The sequence below is a fragment of the Pseudophryne corroboree genome, chromosome 2 (assembly GCF_028390025.1).
Source record: "Pseudophryne corroboree isolate aPseCor3 chromosome 2, aPseCor3.hap2, whole genome shotgun sequence".
Classification (NCBI taxonomy): Eukaryota; Metazoa; Chordata; class Amphibia; order Anura; family Myobatrachidae; genus Pseudophryne; species Pseudophryne corroboree.
Window position 1 is genome coordinate 410482294 of NC_086445.1, and position 18111 is coordinate 410500404.

The following is an 18111-nucleotide window of genomic DNA, read 5'->3' on the forward strand; positions in this document are numbered from 1 at the left end:
CACTGCTCAAAAAAATAAAGGGAACACTTAAACAACACAATGTAACTCCAAGTCAATCACACTTCTGTGAAATCAAACTGTCCACTTAGGAAGCAACACTGATTGACAATTTCACATGCTGTTGTGCAAATGGAATAGACAACAGGTGGAAATTATAGGCAATTAGCAAGACACCCCCAATAAAGGAGTTGTTCTGCAGGTGGTGACCACAGACCACTTCTCAGCTCCTATGCTTTCTGGCTGATGTTTTGGTCACTTTTGAAAGCTGGCGGTGCTTTCACTATAGTGGTAGCATGAGACGGAGTCTACAACCCACACAAGTGGCTCATGTAGTGCAGCTCATCCAGGATGGCACATCAATGCGAGCTGTGGCAAGAAGGTTTGCTGTGTTTGTCAGCGTAGTGTCCAGAGGATGCAGGCGCTACCAGGAGATAGGCCAGTACATCAGGAGACGTGGAAGAGGCAGTAGCAGGGCAACAACCCAGCAGCAGGACCGCTACCTCCGCCTTTGTGCAAGGAGGAACAGGAGGAGCACTGCCAGAGCCCTGCAAAATGACCTCCAGCAAGCCACAAATGTGCATGTGTCTACTCAAACGATCAGAAACAGACTACATGAGGGTGGTATGAGGGCCCGACGTTCACAGGTGGGGGTTGTGCTTACAGCCCAACACCGTGCAAGACGTTTGGCATTTGCCAGAGAACACCAAGATTGGCAAATTCGCCACTTGCGCCCTGTGCTCTTCACAGATGAAAGCAGGTTCTCACTGAGCACATGTGACAGACGTGACAGAGTCTGGAGATGCCAAGGAGAACGTTCTGCTGCCTGCAACATCCTCCAGCATGACCAGTTTGGCAGTGGGTCAGTAATGGTTTGGGGTGGCATTTCTTTGGGGGGCCGCACAGCCCTCCATGTGCTCGCCAGAGGTAGCCTGACTGCCATTAGGTACCGAGATGAGATCCTCAGACCCCTTGTGAAACCATATGCTGGTGCGGTTTGCCCTGGGTTCCTCCTAATGCAAGACAATGCTAGAACTCATGTGGCTGGAGTGTGTTAGCAGTTCCTGCAAGACGAAGGCATTGATGCTATGGACTGGCCCGCCCATTCCCCAGACCTGGATCCAATTGAGCACATCTGGGACATCATGTCTCACTCCATCCACCAACGCCACGTTGCACCACAGACTGTCCAGGAGTTTGCGGATGCCTTAGTCCAGGTCTGGGAGGAGATCCCTCAGGAGACCATCCGCCACCTCATCAGGAGCATGCACAGGCGTTGTAGGGAGGTCATACAGGCACGTGGATGCCACACACACTACTGAGCCTCATTTTGACTTTAAGGACATTACATCAAAGTTGGATCATCCTGTAGTGTGTTTTTCCACTTTAATTTTGAGTGTGACTCCAAATCCAGACCTCCATGGGTTAATAAATTTGATTTCCATTGATAATTTCTGTGTGATTTTGTAGTCAGCACATTCAACTATGTAAAGAACAAAGTATTTAATAAGAATATTTAATTAATTCAGATCTAGGATGTGTTATTTTAGTGTTCCCTTTATTTTGAGCAGTGTATATATACTAGTCCAGTGCAGCTTTATTATTTCTGCATTGCCTGTGACTGTGTGCCTGTATCTATTGTGTGGTTTCACTCTGTGTTTCCCAGATATAACGGTCACAATATTCTGTACACTGGGCTAGGTGCATCTGGGTCTTATAATATAATCTTACACAGTAATTATCTATTAAGTATACTCTACTGTGTTCTAGTCAAGTAATACCAGTTTTTATCCACAAGTATTGTTTTTATCTGGCTTAATCGTACTATAATAGCCCTGTTGTTGCATATATATCATAATGTCTAACCGAAAGGACAGTAAATCAGTGGAAGCTCCTGAATCATGCAGAGCATGCTCCAAGGATTTTTCTGAGGGGGAAGTGTTGTATGATGGTGTATTACTTGCCATGCTCCTCCCAGTCAGTCCGCTGCTCCTGCACCTACTCAGGAGCCACCCTGAGCTGCGTTCACCAACCTGCTGGGTACTTTGGTGGAACGCCTAGTGCCACTACCACCACAAATTGTCCCTTGGGCGGAAAATTTGTCTAACCAACTGCAGCAACTAACTCAATCTCTGGTTAGACAGAAATAGACTCCAGGTCACTCCCGTGTCCCTGGGCCCTCTAAGCAGGCTGCTTCATCGGCACAATCTACTAACCTCTTAGTATGTTTCATCTGAAGAGGAGGGGGAGTATACGGTTCTGTCAGACACTTAATCTTGTGTTACTGATGAGGATTCTCCCTTACAAATTGATGTCCCTGCCTTAGTGGTTGCTCTTAAGCATATCCTGCAATTCACTGATGAGGAGGATTCCACTACTGTGGCAAAGAAAACATATACGTTTAAACAGCAGAAGGTGGTTAAAACTTTATTACCCCATTCTGATCATCTAGTTAATATCAGACGGGAACCCTGGTGTAACCCAGGGAAGAAATTCCCTCTGCATAAATGTGCCTTGGCTCGCTATCCTCTCCCTGCAGAGTTGTGTAACAAATAGGAGACTCCACAGCTGGTGGATGCTCATGTCACCCGCCTTGTTGTGTCATACACTCTGCCTGTCACCACTGTCACCTCGCTGAAGGATTCGACAGATAAGCGTGTGGAGGGATGCCTGAAATCTGTATACTCCCTTACAGGGGCTATTCATAGACCTACTATTGCCGCATCTTGGTTGGCAAAAGGTATTGACACGTGGGTTCAGGCGTTGGAGGAAGAGCTGGATATTTTTGACAATGGAAGACAATACCGGTCTCACATTACCACCTCCTCCTATTACATTCAGGAGGCGTCATCTGAGGCAGGAGTATTGGCAGCCAAGGCTTCGACCACGTCTGTCCTGGTTCGCTGCATACTGTGGTTGAGGTCATGGAAAGTGGACCTGGACTCCAAAAATACTTTGGAGGACACTTTGTTTGGGGAAGACCTAAATAAAATTGTGTAAGGTGGTGTCATAATTACACCTTAACAAAGCGATTGTGGTTCCGGTCTCTATCTCTTCTGACTTGTCAGCCAAAGAACGTTCTTTGGATGTGGTAAGGGCTCTCTCTCTATATCTATGTGGAGACGACTGCCTTTATTAGGCGGTTGGATGCCCTCAGTTTGGTTTCTACGAGCGTGGCTGGCCTGCGAACAAGCAAACCTTGGCCAGATGGGAAAACAATAAGTGGAAAAACACCATATAGAAGCCGCCATTTAGATCCCTTTTTGCTGTTGAACCACATTGTAAATAACTGCTGTGATATTCTGAACATTGCCAGCAGAATCTCTCAAATTATTGTACCAGTACTTTACACATTACCAGCAGAGAAGTCTTTGGTTTTGTCAGTCAGCATTCATTCTGTTTTTAAATTAACACAATTTCTCCATTATATTTATTTTAAATTCTTACAAAATGTATGAATAGAGAGCTTCCATTTCATGATGTGTCTCCACAACTGATTTCTGCCCTCTCTCAAAATGGGCCATCAACCAAAAAAGTATGCTGCATGCAAAAGTGTATATGGAGACCACTGTGCGAGTGGTACGGAACATAGTAAGTGGTGGTATCTAGACTAAAGATCTACACTAAATAGGTTTTAGTGATACGTATCCACGCTTCAGCACGGGTGACTTAATTAGTAGCTCAGTTATTTTGATTTAACCATCTGTGCTGCAGCCTGGATATCACTAAAACCTGCACTGTTGGTGTGCCTTGAGGACCGTGGTTGGGAATGCCTGGTCTACAGTCAATAGGTCTACCACTAATGGTAGACATGCATTAGGTCGACAGGGTCAAAAGGTCGACGTGTAAAAGGTTGACAGGGACATAACAATGGTCGACACACATATGGTAGACACAAGTTTTTTTTTGTTTTGTTTTTTTCAATTTTTTCATACTTTACCATCCACGTGTACTGTGATTGGGAATAGTAACCTGTGCCAAACGCAGAGGGAGCGTGACGAGGTGTGAGAGGACACAGTACACTAATGGAGCTTGTTTGTGGCAGCAAAGGGACAAAATATCCCCAAAAAAGGTCTACCCTTAATGTGTTGACCATTTCCATGTCGACCTTTTGGCCATGTCAACTTTTTCTGCTATCTACCTATTCTAAGTCGACCTTTTGACCCTGTTGACCTAATGCATGTCTACCATTATTGATAGATCTATTGACTGTAGACCTTTTTAGTGCAGATCTAATAATCCACACCTCTAGGTGATACTGTAGTTTTAATACAGTGGTTCCCAAACTCAAGGTGCCCTGACAGTCCAGGTGTTAAGACTATAAATGCATGTGCACATGTGGATTTATTTAGCTCCTCAGTCAATTTGTTTTAATCATTTGTGCTCAACCATGGATGTCCTTTTCTATTTCTCTAAGGCTTCTATATACTAAGCCTTGGAAAGGGATAAAGTGGACGATATAAAGTACCCTCCAATCAGCTCCTAACTACCATGTCCCAGCCTGTGTTTGAAAAATGACAGTTAGGAGCTGATTGGCTGGTACTTTATCTCCATCCAAGGCTTAGTAAGTAAGGGGCAGATTTATTAAGCCTGGTGAAGTGATAAAGTGGAAGGTGATAACGCACCAGCCAGTCAACACTTGTCATTTTTCAAACCCAGCCTGTAACATGGCAGTTAGGAGCTGATTGGCTGGTGCGTTATCACCTTCCACTTTATCACTTCACCAGGCTTAATAAATCTGCCACTGAATCTCTAGACTCCAACACCATGGTTCATGTTTAGCATGTCTGTATTCTTTCAGTTCCACAATATAACATTTTTTTGCATTAATTAATTTTGCATTACTTTTGCTCTCTCAGTGGGCACTGTACTTGCAGCAGCACTGCCACCTAGCAAACTTATTTCCTAATATGCTCACCTTCCTAGTTGGATCCCAAGCTTTCTGCACCCACCGTAAATGATGGCACATGTGGATATCATGCAGCACTCATCTTCGTTTTAACCTATTGCATACAAGCCATACACATAACGTAATTGTAAGTGCTAAATGTAGCCTATACAGACATTTAGAGTGTATGTGTGTGTGTATATATATATATATATATATATATATATATATATATAAATAGCAAAAAAGAGGCGGCACTCGGAGACTTTAAAGTATAAAAAGTGTATTCAGCAGAGAAACCAACGTTTCGGGGTCAGTTGTACCCCTTTGTCAAGGTGAACACCTTGACAAAGGGGTACAACTGACCCCGAAACGTTGGTTTCTCTGCTGAATACACTCTTTATACTTTAAAGTCTCCGAGTGCCGCCTCTCTTTTGCTATTTATGTGGATCTCTTTGGAGGGCACCGGAGCCATTTCATCAAATCGGAGGAGGGAGTGCCGGTCCGTGGGGAACATATATATATATATATATATATATATATATATATATATACATATATATATATATATATATATATAACCAAAATGCGCTATAGGTGATCCGCCTTGGACCCAATAGTCCTTGGGAAAGATCGGCTGCTAATCTCCAAATAAGTCCTCCTGCCAGTCGAGAACCAGTGGTTAAGCAGTGTAGATGGTTTTATGGAGAGCGCTCAAACATGTGTTATTGTCTCTTTAATTTTCTAGGATAGTCCTTCAATTCGGGATTTGAACACGGGAAGTTGGATGATTCTGCAAAATATGGGACAAAAAAATGGGACAAAACCCATATATCTTAATCACAGTATTGAAATCCTATACTGAATGACATTCAGAGTGAGGACAGCATTGAGGACACAAGCTTCAGTATTGCAGCTATCAAAAAATAAAGGCTGTTTATACAAAGTCCGAACTCTCCTGTACGTTAGCTACAAGAATTTTGGGAATATCCTGTACCGGTTTTTATCAAGTATAGTATTTCAATACTGTGATTAAGATATATGGGGTTTGTCCCATTTTTATTTCTACAATTAGGACTTCATTCTTACATATAAAAACACCCCTGTGGAAGTCTGTGTAGACGAAACGCGTTGGGTGATAAACATTGTGGGTTGCACAGGCTGTCATAGGAGCTCCTCCCCGGCTAGGGTAGACAGCAAGTTCCATTAAGACCTTATCCCACAAATGTTAAGATCGATGTAAGAATTATATATAATTTTAAAAGAAAAATATTTTATTAAATGTCATGGAAATCTTAAATTTACGAGTGATGATGTTATCTGGGTGAATCTGGTGAGAGGGTATTTTGCAGAATCATCCAACTTCCCATGGTCAAATGCCGAATTGAAGGACTATCCTAGAAAATGAAAGAGACAATAACACATGTTTGAGCGCTCTCCATACAACCATCTACACTATATATATATATATATATATATATATATATTTTTTTTTTTTTTTTTTTTTAATGGAGCGGTAAGGTAGTCTTATTAAACGTTGCTTAATAACTAGGGCCAAACTCCATGTGACTGTGTTTTTGTATTTAAAAAGGGATCTCGAAGCAAGGGCTCAGAAGGAGTTTTTTCGAGCCATGTTCAAGCTGCCAAGAACAGAGAAGTTGTATGATGTTGTGGATTGTTCTCTTTGGACGCCCTTCAACCGGTGCCATACGCCTGGCAGGATATATACTTCTGACAGTTATTTGTGCTTTGCCAGTAAAGAAGACGGAGTATGTAACGTTATCATACCTCTTAAAGAGGTAATCTTTTATTCTGTTCCTCACTAGTACGCCTATCACACCGCTAATTTTACTCATGTTTTACTAGGATGCCTGTGTGTTTAAAACCTTCATATATAATGTGTCTAATGGACTGATAAAGACATTTGCAGAGAAATATTCTGCTACTAACAGAAGTTAAGCTGCCCCATTTGAATCACCAATGTTCTTGTGTTATTATTGTGTGAATTGTAAGGTGTTCACATTTACATACCACGGTTAAATCCAACATCCTGTCACAATGTTTTCCCATTTTATCTGTCTGTTTTATTACAGGTAGTAAGTGTGGAGAAGATGGAGGACACCAGCCTTCTGCCTACTCCTATTATTATCAGCATAAGGCAACAGATGGCTTTCCAGTTTATAGAGCTGAAAGACAGAGAGAGTCTCGTTAATGGTTTACTCCTCAGACTTGAGCAAATCAACACCAGCACAGTGATTGTGAGAAACAAAGATATGGTACTGTGTATTCTTAATAAATAATTCACATACTCCGTAATGATTCACAAACACACAGCACTTTGTAATCTCATAATGTTCAAAAAATAAAGCACCCTGACAAAGCAGGTGTGCAAAAACATCTCTACATTGGCTTGTTGTGGTGTTTTTTTTCCACTTAAACAATATTTGATAATTTCCCCAAGGTACCAGGTTATCCATTTCTCCTGGATATTTAACAATTACGTAATGCTTGGTGTAACGCTTACCTATATAATGTAAATTAGGACAGCAAGTCCTAAACCACAGTATTGTTCCTTCTAGCTGTGTTACTGAAATAATTGATCTTTCTCTTACGTCCTTGAGGATGCTGGGGACTCCGTAAGGACCATGGGGTATAGACGGGCTCCGCAGGAGACTTGGGCACTATAAAGAACTTTAGAATGGGTGTGCACTGGCTCCTCACTCTATGCCCCTCCTCCAGACCTCAGTTGGATCCTGTGCCCAGAGGAGACTGGGTGCATTACAGGGGAGCTCTCCTGAGTTTCTCTGAAAAATAATTTTGTTAGGTTTTTTATTTTCAGGGAGCACTGCTGGCAACAGGCTCCCTGCATCGTGGGACTGAGGAGAGAGAAGCAGACCTACTTAAATGATAGGCTCTGCTTCTTAGGCTACTGGACACCATTAGCTCCAGAGGGAGTCGGAACGCAGGTCTCACCTCGCCGTTCGTCCCGGAGCCGCGCCGCCGTCCTCCTCGCAGAGCCGGAAGATAGAAGCCGGGTGAGTATACAAAGAAAGAAGACTTCAAAAGCGGCTGAAGACTTCAGATCTTCTATGAGGTAACGCGCAGCGGTAACGCTGCGCGCCATTGCTCCCACACACTACACACACTGCAGGCACGGATTGGTGCAGGGCACAGAGGGGGCGCCCTGGGCAGCAATAAACCTCTAGGACTGGCTCATATGAATATATAGGCTTTGGTGGCAATATATTTTATAATCCCCCGCCAGTATAAATAAATTTGAGTGGGACCGAAGCCCGCCGCTGAGGGGGCGGAGCTTGATCTCACAGCACTAACCAGCGCCATTTTCTCCACAGCACACTGCAGAAGCTGGCTCCCCGGAGTCTCCCCTGCTGAACACGGTGACAGAGGGCTCAAAAAGAGAGGGAGGGGCACTTGTAAGGCGCAGTGAGTGTATAGATTTATCTATATGATTATATAAAAGCGCTGTTTATCTGGGAATTCTGTTTCCAGGGTTATTGGCGCTGGGAGTGTGCTGGCATACTCTCTCTCTGTCTCTCCAAAGGGCCTTATCGGGGGAACTGTCTCCATATATATATATATATATATATATATAATCCCTGTGTGTGTGGGGGGTGTCGGTACGCCTGTGTCGGCATGTATGAGGCGGAAGGCTCTTCTAGAGAGGAGATGGAGCAGATTGTGGTGTTTCCGTCGGCAACGCCGACACCTGATTGGTTGGACATGTGGAATGTTTTAAATGCAAATGTGACCTTGTTACATAAGAGATTGGACAAAGTTGAGTCCAGGGATAATACGGGGAGTCAATCAATGGCTTTGACGGTGTCACAAGGCCCTTCAGGGTCTCAAAAACGTCCTCTATCCCAAATAGCAGACACTGATACCGACACGGATTCTGACTCCAGTGTCGACTACGATGATGCAAGGCTACACCCAAGGGTGGCCAAAAGTATTCATTATATGATTATTGCAATAAAAGATGTGTTGCATATCACAGATGACCCCTCTGTCCCGGACACGAGGGTACACATGTTTAAGGAAAAGAAACATGGGGTAACATTTCCCCCATCGCATGAGCTGAATGCGTTATTTGAAAAAGCTTGGGAAACTCCAGATAAAAAAACTGCAGATTCCCAAAACAGTTCTTATGGCGTACCCTTTCCCGGCACAGGACAGGGTACGGTGGGAATCCTCGCCCAGGGTGGACAAAGCTTTGACGCGCTTATCCAAAAAGGTGGCGCTACCATCCCCAGACACGGCAGCTCTCAAAGATCCTGCTGATTGCAGGCAGGAAACGACTTTACAATCAATTTCTACACATGCTGGTGCTTTACTCAGACCGGCTATAGCATCGGCTTGGGTCTGTAGCGCGGTAGCAGCTTGGACAGATACCTTGTCAGCTGATCTTGATACCCTAGATAGGGATACCATTTTGTTGACCTTAGGTCACATCAAAGACGCAGTCTTATATATGAGAGACGCTCAGAGAGATGTCGGACTACTAGGTTCAAGGGCCAACGCGATGGCGGTCTCGGCTAGGCGAGCACGGTGGACCCGCCAATGGACAGGTGATGCCGACTCAGAGGCATATGGAAGTTTTACCCTACAAGGGTGAGGTTTTATTTGGGGAAGGTCTCGCGGACCTGGTTTCCACAGCTACCGCGGGTAAATCTACCTTTTTGCCTTATGTTCCCCCACAGCAAAAGAAAACTCCTCAATATCAGATGCAGTCCTTTCGGTCGCATAAGTCCAAAAGAGGTCGCATAAGTCCAAAAGAGGTCGCATAAGTCCAGAAGATGGAAGAGAATGCCTGCTACGGCCAGTTCCCAGGAACAGAAGTCCTCCCCGGCTTCTACTAAATCCACCGCATGACGCTGGGGCTCTCCTGAGGGAGGCTGCACTGGTGGGGGCACGTCTTCGACTCTTCAGCCACGTCTGGGTTCAGTCGGACGTGGATCCTTGGGCGATGGAAATTGTATCCCAGGGCTACAAGCTGGAATTCGAAGACGTGCCTCCTCGTCGATTCTTCAAATCGGCTTTACCAGCTTCTCCCCCAGAGAGGGAGATAATTTTAGCTGCAATTCAAAAGCTGTGTCAACAGCAAGTGATTATCAAGGTTCCCCTAACGCAACAGGGGAAGGGGTACTATTCAACCCTATTTGTGGTCCCGAAACCGGATGGCTCGGTCAGACCCATTCTAAATCTAAAATCCCTGAACCTGTTTTTAAAAAGGTTCAAGTTCAAGATGGAATCACTCAGGGCAGTCATCTCCAGCCTGGAAGGGGGGGATTTTATGGTGTCATTGGACATAAAGGATGCATACCTTCACGTCCCCATATATCCTCCTCATCAGGCATACCTGAGATTCGCTGTACAGGACTGTCATTACCAGTTTCAGACGTTGCCATTTGGGCTTTCCACGGACCCGAGGGTGTTCACCAAGGTAATGGCGGAAATGATGGTGCTCCTACGCAGGCAAAGAGTCACAATTATCCCGTACTTGGACGATCTCCTGATAAAAGCGAGATCAAAGGAACAGTTGCAGAAAAGCTTGTCGCTCTCCCTGGGAGTGCTACAGCAACATGGATGGATTCTAAATCTACCGAAGTCGCAGTTGGTTCCAACGACTCTGCTGTCTTTCTTAGGCATGATTCTGGACACAGAACAAAAGAGGGTTTTTCTCCCGAGGGAAAAAGCCCAAGAACTCCAGAACATGGTAAGAGACCTGTTAAAACCGAAAAGAGTGTGGGTCCATCAGTGCACTCAAGTACTGGGAAAAATGGTGGCGACCTACGAGGCCATCCCCTTCGCAGGTTTAATGCGAGGACTTTTCAGTGGGATCTTCTGGACAAGTGGTCCGGGTCCCACCTTCAAATACATCAGAAAATAACTGTCCCCCAGGGCCAGGGTGTGTCTCCTGTGGTGGCTCCAGAGTGCTCACCTTCTAGAGGGTCGCAGGTTCGGCATCCAGGACTGGGTTCTGATGACCACGGACGCGAGCCTCCGAGGATGGGGAGCAGTCACACAAGGAAGGAATTTTCATGGCCTGTGGTCAAGCCAGGAGGCTTGTCTACACATCAACATACTGGAATTGAGGGCCATATACAACGGCCTACGACAAGCGGAGAATATTCTTCGCGACCTACCGGTTTTGATTCAATCAGACAACGTCACAGCCGTGGCTCATGTAAACCGCCAAGGCGGGACAAGGAGCAGAGTGGCAATGGCGGAAGCCACCAGGATTCTGCGCTGGGCAGAAAATCACGTAAGCGCTCTGTCAGCAGTATTCATTCCGGGAGTGGACAACTGGGAAGCAGACTTCCTCAGCAGACACGATCTCCATCCAGGAGAGTGGGGACTTCATCAAGAAGTTTTTGCAGAGATAACAAGTCTTTGGGGACTTCCTCAAATAGACATGATGGCGTCACGCCTCAACAAGAAGCTTCGTAGATATTGTGCCAGGTCAAGGGACCCTCGGGCAGTAGCGGTGGACGCTCTCGTGACACCATGGGTTTTTCAGTCGGTCTATGTGTTCCCTCCTCTTCCTCTCATCTCAAAGATACTGAGAATCATAAGGCGAAAAAGAGTGCAGACAATGCTCATTGTTCCAGATTGGCCTTGAAGGGCCTGGTATTCAGATCTTCAGGAGCTGCTCACAGAAGATCCATGGCCTCTTCCTCTCAGGGAGGACCTGTTACAGCAGGGGCCCTGCGTGTTCCAAGACTTACCGCGGTTACGTTTGACGGCATGGCGGTTGAACACCAAATCCTAGCTGGGAAGGGTATTCCGGAGGAAGTCATCCCTACTCTGATAAATGCTAGGAAGGAGGTGACGGCGAAACATTATCACCGTATCTGGAGGAAGTATGTTTCTTGGTGTGCCGCCAAGAATGCTCCTACGGAAGACTTCCACTTGCGCCGGTTTCTCCACTTTCTACACACTGGAGTGGATATGGGCCTAAAGTTAGGCTCCATTAAGGTACAGATTTCGTCCCTTTCTATATTCTTCCAGAAAGAATTGGCTTCTCTCCCAGAAGTCCAGACTTTTGTAAAGGGAGTGCTGCACATTCAGCCTCCTTTTGTGCCCCCAGTGGCACCATGGGACCTTAACGTGGTGCTACAGTTCCTAAAATCTCACTGGTTTGAGCCTCTTCAAACTGTTGAGTTAAAGTTTCTCACTTGGAAGGTGGTCATGTTATTGGCCTTGGCATCTGCAAGGCGGGTGTCAGACTTGGCGCTTTGTCTCCTAAAAGCCCCTATCTCATTTTCCATGTGGATAGAGCAGAGTTGAGGACTCGTCCTCAATTTTTGCCTAAGGTGGTGTCATCGTTTCATATGAACCAACCTATTGTGGTGCCTGTGGCTACGGGAGATTTGGAGGATTCCAAATCCCTTGATGTAGTCAGGGCCTTAAAAATTTACGTTGCCAGAACGGCTCGAATTAGAAAAACAGAAGCACTGTTTGTCCTGTATGCAGCCAACAAGGTTGGCGCTCCTGCTTCTAAGCAGACTATTGCTCGCTGGATCTGCAACACGATTCAGCAGGCTCATTCTACGGCTGGATTGCCGGTACCAAATTCAGTAAAGACCCATTCCACTAGGAAGGTGGGCTCTTCTTGGGCGGCTGCCCGAGGCGTCTCGGCTTTACAGCTTTGCCGAGCAGCTACTTGGTCGGGTTCAAACACTTTTGCTAAATTCTACAATTTTGATACCCTGGCTGATGAGGACCTCATGTTTGCTCAATCTGTGCTGCAGAGTCATCCGCACTCTCCCGCCCGGTCTGGAGCTTTGGTATAATCCCCATGGTACTTACGGAGTCCCCAGCATCCTCTAGGGCGTAAGAGAAAATAAGATTTTAAACCTACCGGTAAATCTTTTTCTCCTAGTCCGTAGAGGATGCTGGGCGCCCGTCCCAGTGCGGACTAAATTCTGCAAGACTTGTATATAGTTTTTTGCTTGCATAAGGGTTCTGTTACAGTTTTAATCAGTCTCGGGCTGATGCTGTTTTGTTTCATACTGTTAACAGGTTAGTATATTCCATGTTATACGGTGTGGGCTGGTATGAATCTTGCCCTTGGATTAACAAAATCCTTTCCTCGTACTGTCCGTCTCCTCTGGGCACAGTTTCTCTAACTGAGGTCTGGAGGAGGGGCATAGAGGGAGGAGCCAGTGCACACCCATTCTAAAGTTCTTTATAGTGCCCATGTCTCCTGCGGAGCCCGTCTATACCCCATGGTCCTTACGGAGTCCCCAGCATCCTCTACGGACTAGGAGAAAAAGATTTACCGGTAGGTTTAAAATCTTATTTTCGTTAAAATGAAATGCCACCTGGTGTCCTAAGTAGTTAATACAGGTGATTTCCTAATTTGCAGAACAACAGGATAGTTTACTTCTTTCGTAACTACTAGAAAAGCAAGTTAGCCAAGACACCTTACTACTTTGTAACGGAAATATATTCTGCTGAATAGGTGTTTGGTAAAGAAGGTTTCGGAAATATGAACATACTGGGTAATCAAAATGTGGAAGGTGGAATTGAGAAGGAGAAGCTGTCGGCAAATGCAGAAGCCTTGATGGCCACTTTTCACCAGACGGGAACTGAGAGCCCTGATACTGGAATGGTACAGTATATCTTCTTCATAGCGCTTTGTATGCTGTAAGAAGGAACGGTGTACTTTGTTTAGATTTATTAGTAAAGGTTTCTTAATGTACAAACTGCAGTTGCTGTTTTGTCTACTTGGTCCATAATTTGTGACGTTTACATAAAGTGCTGAGAAATATCAGTGCACAGCAGCAACTAATAGGGTCAATCACACTGCGGCCGCATCCTTTCTGGGATGCGGATGCAATTTATAAGGACGCGGACTGCGGCCAGTGCTTATGCGCAGACCACCCGAATGCAGCCACTGCATACAGATGCATGGCTGCATTCGGGTAGAATGACCTCCTCTGTGTTCTCCATTTGCAGACACGGGAGCAGATAAAGGAGCGTTTGTGGATGGATCATTTCGCTGAGTATGGGAGAACAGTTTGTATGTTTCGCACAGAAAAAATCCGAAAGCTTGTTGCCATGGGAATACCTGAATCCCTTCGTGGAGAATTGTGGCTTATATTTTCAGGTGCGTACCTGAAGTCTCTGTTTGGAATGAATAGGCAAAATAAGTAGTATGTTAGTGTTCTACTGCATAGTAGAGCGCAAATAGCTGTACATGGAAAATAAAGCACTTTTTTGAAATGTCTGTTGAAATTAGGGATTTGCAGAATAATTTCTATAAATGTTGATTTTAGCTGTGTATTGATATAAGCAGGTGATGCATCTATGTACAATACATGATAGTATTTGATGTTGGATGTATCTAGGATGTTAGTTATGATTAGTGGATACATTACAAAGTGTCTTAGAATACTAGTAGTGATTATAGCTCTTTTGGGGAGGAGATAGGATGCACAGGAAATAACAATCCAACAAAAGTGTGTAATGATGCACCCAAATGCCAAATTAGTACACTATAAGGTCTCCCTAATTAATCCCATGTTTGAATGTGCATAGGTCTGGTCTTCTCTTGTTCCCCTGAACAGTGCTTATAAGGCTTTGATTTCTCCAACACGGTTCGTTCGTAAAGGACTTTGTTAAGGATGTCATAATGTTGATGGAAGCTGATTTTAAATGACATGCCTGTTTTAAAAACCTCCATTAGCAAGTTCAGAAGTTTTGTATTTGATTAAAAGCAAGTATGTATAAAGTGTTTTATAAAAAAAAAACAAGATTAAATAACATTTCAATAAATTCATCACCAAATAGTCTTGTATTGTACATTGATGCAGCACCTACTCATATTTATACATATCTAATAACAATAATATACTTCCATCCCCATTTCCAACATACAGCATTACACAAATTACACTCTAACTTACTTAATGTATGTATTCTTATAGGATCTATAATACACATTTTGGAAATGTAGGTTCTGTTCCTTTTGTAAATAGCAGTACTGGTTATATATACCAAGAAACATTTATGCTTTACGTACTTTTGAGTAACATGAGTCCCATGTACCCATTTGCTTGGCAGGCCCTAGTTAATACAGTGCTTTGTTGTTAGATGCAGTGACGGATCTGGCCACTCACCCAGATTACTACACAAAGCTGGTGGAAGAGTCGATGGGCAAGTGCTGCATGGTGACTGAAGAGATAGAACGTGATCTCCACCGCTCTCTACCTGAGCATCCAGCCTTCCAGAATGAGACTGGCATTGCAGCTCTCAGGAGAGTACTCACTGCCTATGCCTATAGGAACCCCAAAATAGGATACTGCCAGGTGAGCATCATACTACAGTTATTCTGTAATTTACTTTATTGTTACAGCTTGTTTATTAGAACTGCTTAATATTGTTCATTTTTTATTATTCAGTTATGACACACTTATGCGGTCCATACATCTACGGCTCGATTCCCCATTATGATGATGTCGTTCCAATCCACAGATCAGTGGACTCCAGTGATTGACGATTTTTCAGTGGATCAGCAAAATTCACTATGTTAAAAATCTCTGTCTCGACAATTCCAATCATTTTTGGTCAGAATCCGCTAATTGAGGATTTCCAACATGTTGGATTTTGCTGATCCTCTGACCCAGGCGTTGGGCACAAGGGTAATTTCCCCAATGTCCCCTGCTATTTAGGTCCATTTACTCAGACTCAACACAAACACACACACACACACACACACACACACACACACACACACACACACACACACACACACACACACACACACACACCCTGCTGTTTTTGAAACATGGAGTCCCCTTTTGTCAGAAAAAAAGTCTACAATGTAGTTGAAGTGACAGAATATGTAACAGTGAGCAAATGGTTTGTAATTAATTTGTAGTGGAATTGTATGGTATTAAGTGCTAAAACATAGACGACAAACCTATAAATAAACACACCATACACATTGAGGACTTCACTAGCTGCAGGATCCAATTCACCACTTTAATGATGTACGCTTTTGTTTCATACAGTGACACAACCCTTATTCTGTGCTAATCCCTGGTTGTAAAGTGCAAAATGATGTTACCGAGGTTGAATTCACAGATTTTCCCTTTTCTTTCGACTTATTAGTTTACCATCACTGTGACTGCAAGGGTCAGATCTCTGGTTGCTTCTGACCTGTCCCTCTATGATATTGTCACAAAATGGACTGTTAGAGGAATCAACATACATCTTTTACTGTATAATTACTACCGCAGTATCACTGACCCCCTGCAACATAATTTGTCCTGTTTCTCTGACGTCCTAGTGGATGCTGGGAACTCCGAAAGGATCATGGGGAATAGCGGCTCCGCAGGAGACTGGGCACAACTAAAGAAAGCTTTTAGGTCACCTGGTGTGCACTGGCTCCTCCCACTATGACCCTCCTCCAAGCCTCAGTTAGATTTTGTGCCCGGCCGAGGTTGGATGCACACTAGGGGCTCTCCTGAGCTTCTAGAAAGAAAGTATATAATTAGGTTTTTTATTTTACAGTGAGACCTGCTGGCAACAGGCTCACTGCAGCGAGGGACTAAGGGGAGAAGAAGCGAACCTACCTGCTTGCAGCTAGCTTGGGCTTCTTAGGCTACTGGACACCATTAGCTCCAGAGGGATCGACCGCATGGAACTGGCCTTGGTGTTCGGTCCCGGAGCCGCACCGCCGTCCCCCTTACAGAGCCAGAAGCAAGAAGAGGTCCGGAAAATCGGCGGCAGAAGACATCAGTCTTCACCAAGGTAGCGCACAGCACTGCAGCTGTGCGCCATTGCTCCTCATGCACACTTCACACTCCGGTCACTGAGGGTGCAGGGCGCTGGGGGGGGCGCCCTGAGCAGCAAAAAAAACACATTGGCTGGCATATATATCACAATATATAGCCCCAGAGGCTATATATGTGATAAATACCCCTGCCAGAATCCATAAAAAAGCGGGAGAAAAGTCTGCGAAAAAGGGGCGGAGCTATCTCTCTCAGCACACTGGCGCCATTTTCTCTTCACAGTGCAACTGGAAGACAGCTCCCCAGGCTCTCCCCTGTAGTTTTCAGGCTCAAAGGGTTAAAAAGAGAGGGGGGGCACTAAATTTAGGCGCAATATTGTATATACAAGCAGCTATTGGGAAAAATTCACTCAATATAGTGTTAATCCCTAAATTATATAGCGCTCTGGTGTGTGCTGGCATACTCTCTTTCTGTCTCCCCAAAGGGCTGTGTGGGGTCCTGTCCTCAGTCAGAGCATTCCCTGTGTGTGTGCGGTGTGTCGGTACGGCTGTGTCGACACGTTTGATGAGGAGGCTTATGTGATGGCAGAGCAGATGCCGATAAATGTGATGTCGCCCCTGTGGGGCCGACACCAGAGTGGATGGATAGGTGGAAGGTATAAACCGACAGTGTCAACTCCTTACATAAAAGGCTGGATGACGTAACAGCTATGGGACAGCCGGCTTCTCAGCCCGCGCCTGCCCAGGCGTCTCAAAGGCCATCAGGGGCTCAAAAACGCCCGCTCCCTCAGATGGCAGACACAGATGTCGACACGGAGTCTGACTCCAGTGTCGACGAGGTTGAGACATATACACAATCCACTAGGAACATCCGTTACATGATCCCGGCAATAAAAAATGTGTTACACATGTCTGACATTAACCCAAGTACCACTAAAAAAGGGTTTTATGTTTGGGGAGAAAAAGCAGGCAGTGTTTTGGTACCCCCATCAAATGAGTGAATGAAGTGTGAACAAGCGTGGGTTCCCCCGATAAGAAACTGGTAATTTCTAAAAAGTTACTGATGGCGTACCCTTTCCCGCCAGAGGATAAGTTACGCTGGGAGATATCCCCTAGGGTGGATAAGGCGCTCACACGTTTGTCAAAAAAGGTGGCACTGCCGTCTTAGGATACGGCCACTTTGAAGGTACCTGCTGATAAAAAGCAGGAGGCTATCCTGAAGTCTGTATTTACACACTCAGGTACTAGACTGAGACCTGCAGATAGTGCTGCTGCAGCGTGGTCTGTAACCCTGTCAAACAGGGATACTATTTTGCGAACATAAGACGTCGTCTTATATATGAGGGATGCACAGAGGGATATTTTGCCGGCTGGCATCCAGAATTAATGCAATGTCCATTCGGTCAGGAGGTTATTAGAGACCCGACACTGGACAGGTGATGCTGACTTTAAAAGGCACATAGAG

At 44.9% G+C, this 18111-nt stretch overlaps 1 protein-coding gene across 5 annotated transcripts in view; it reads left to right on the forward strand.

The window, feature by feature from the left end:
• Positions 1-18111, forward strand: part of TBC1D8 (TBC1 domain family member 8) — a 289606-nt gene that overhangs the window by 188078 nt on the left and 83417 nt on the right. For 4 of the 5 annotated variants that reach the window (XM_063953447.1, XM_063953450.1, XM_063953451.1 and 1 more), the window contains 5 exons: positions 6477-6684; positions 6979-7161; positions 13371-13520; positions 13868-14018; positions 15005-15219. In XM_063953447.1, coding sequence (XP_063809517.1) covers positions 6477-6684; positions 6979-7161; positions 13371-13520; positions 13868-14018; positions 15005-15219 — 907 coding nt within the window. The remainder of the gene's footprint in view (positions 1-6476; positions 6685-6978; positions 7162-13370; positions 13521-13867; positions 14019-15004; positions 15220-18111) is intronic. The other variant, XM_063953449.1, reaches the window with a different exon arrangement.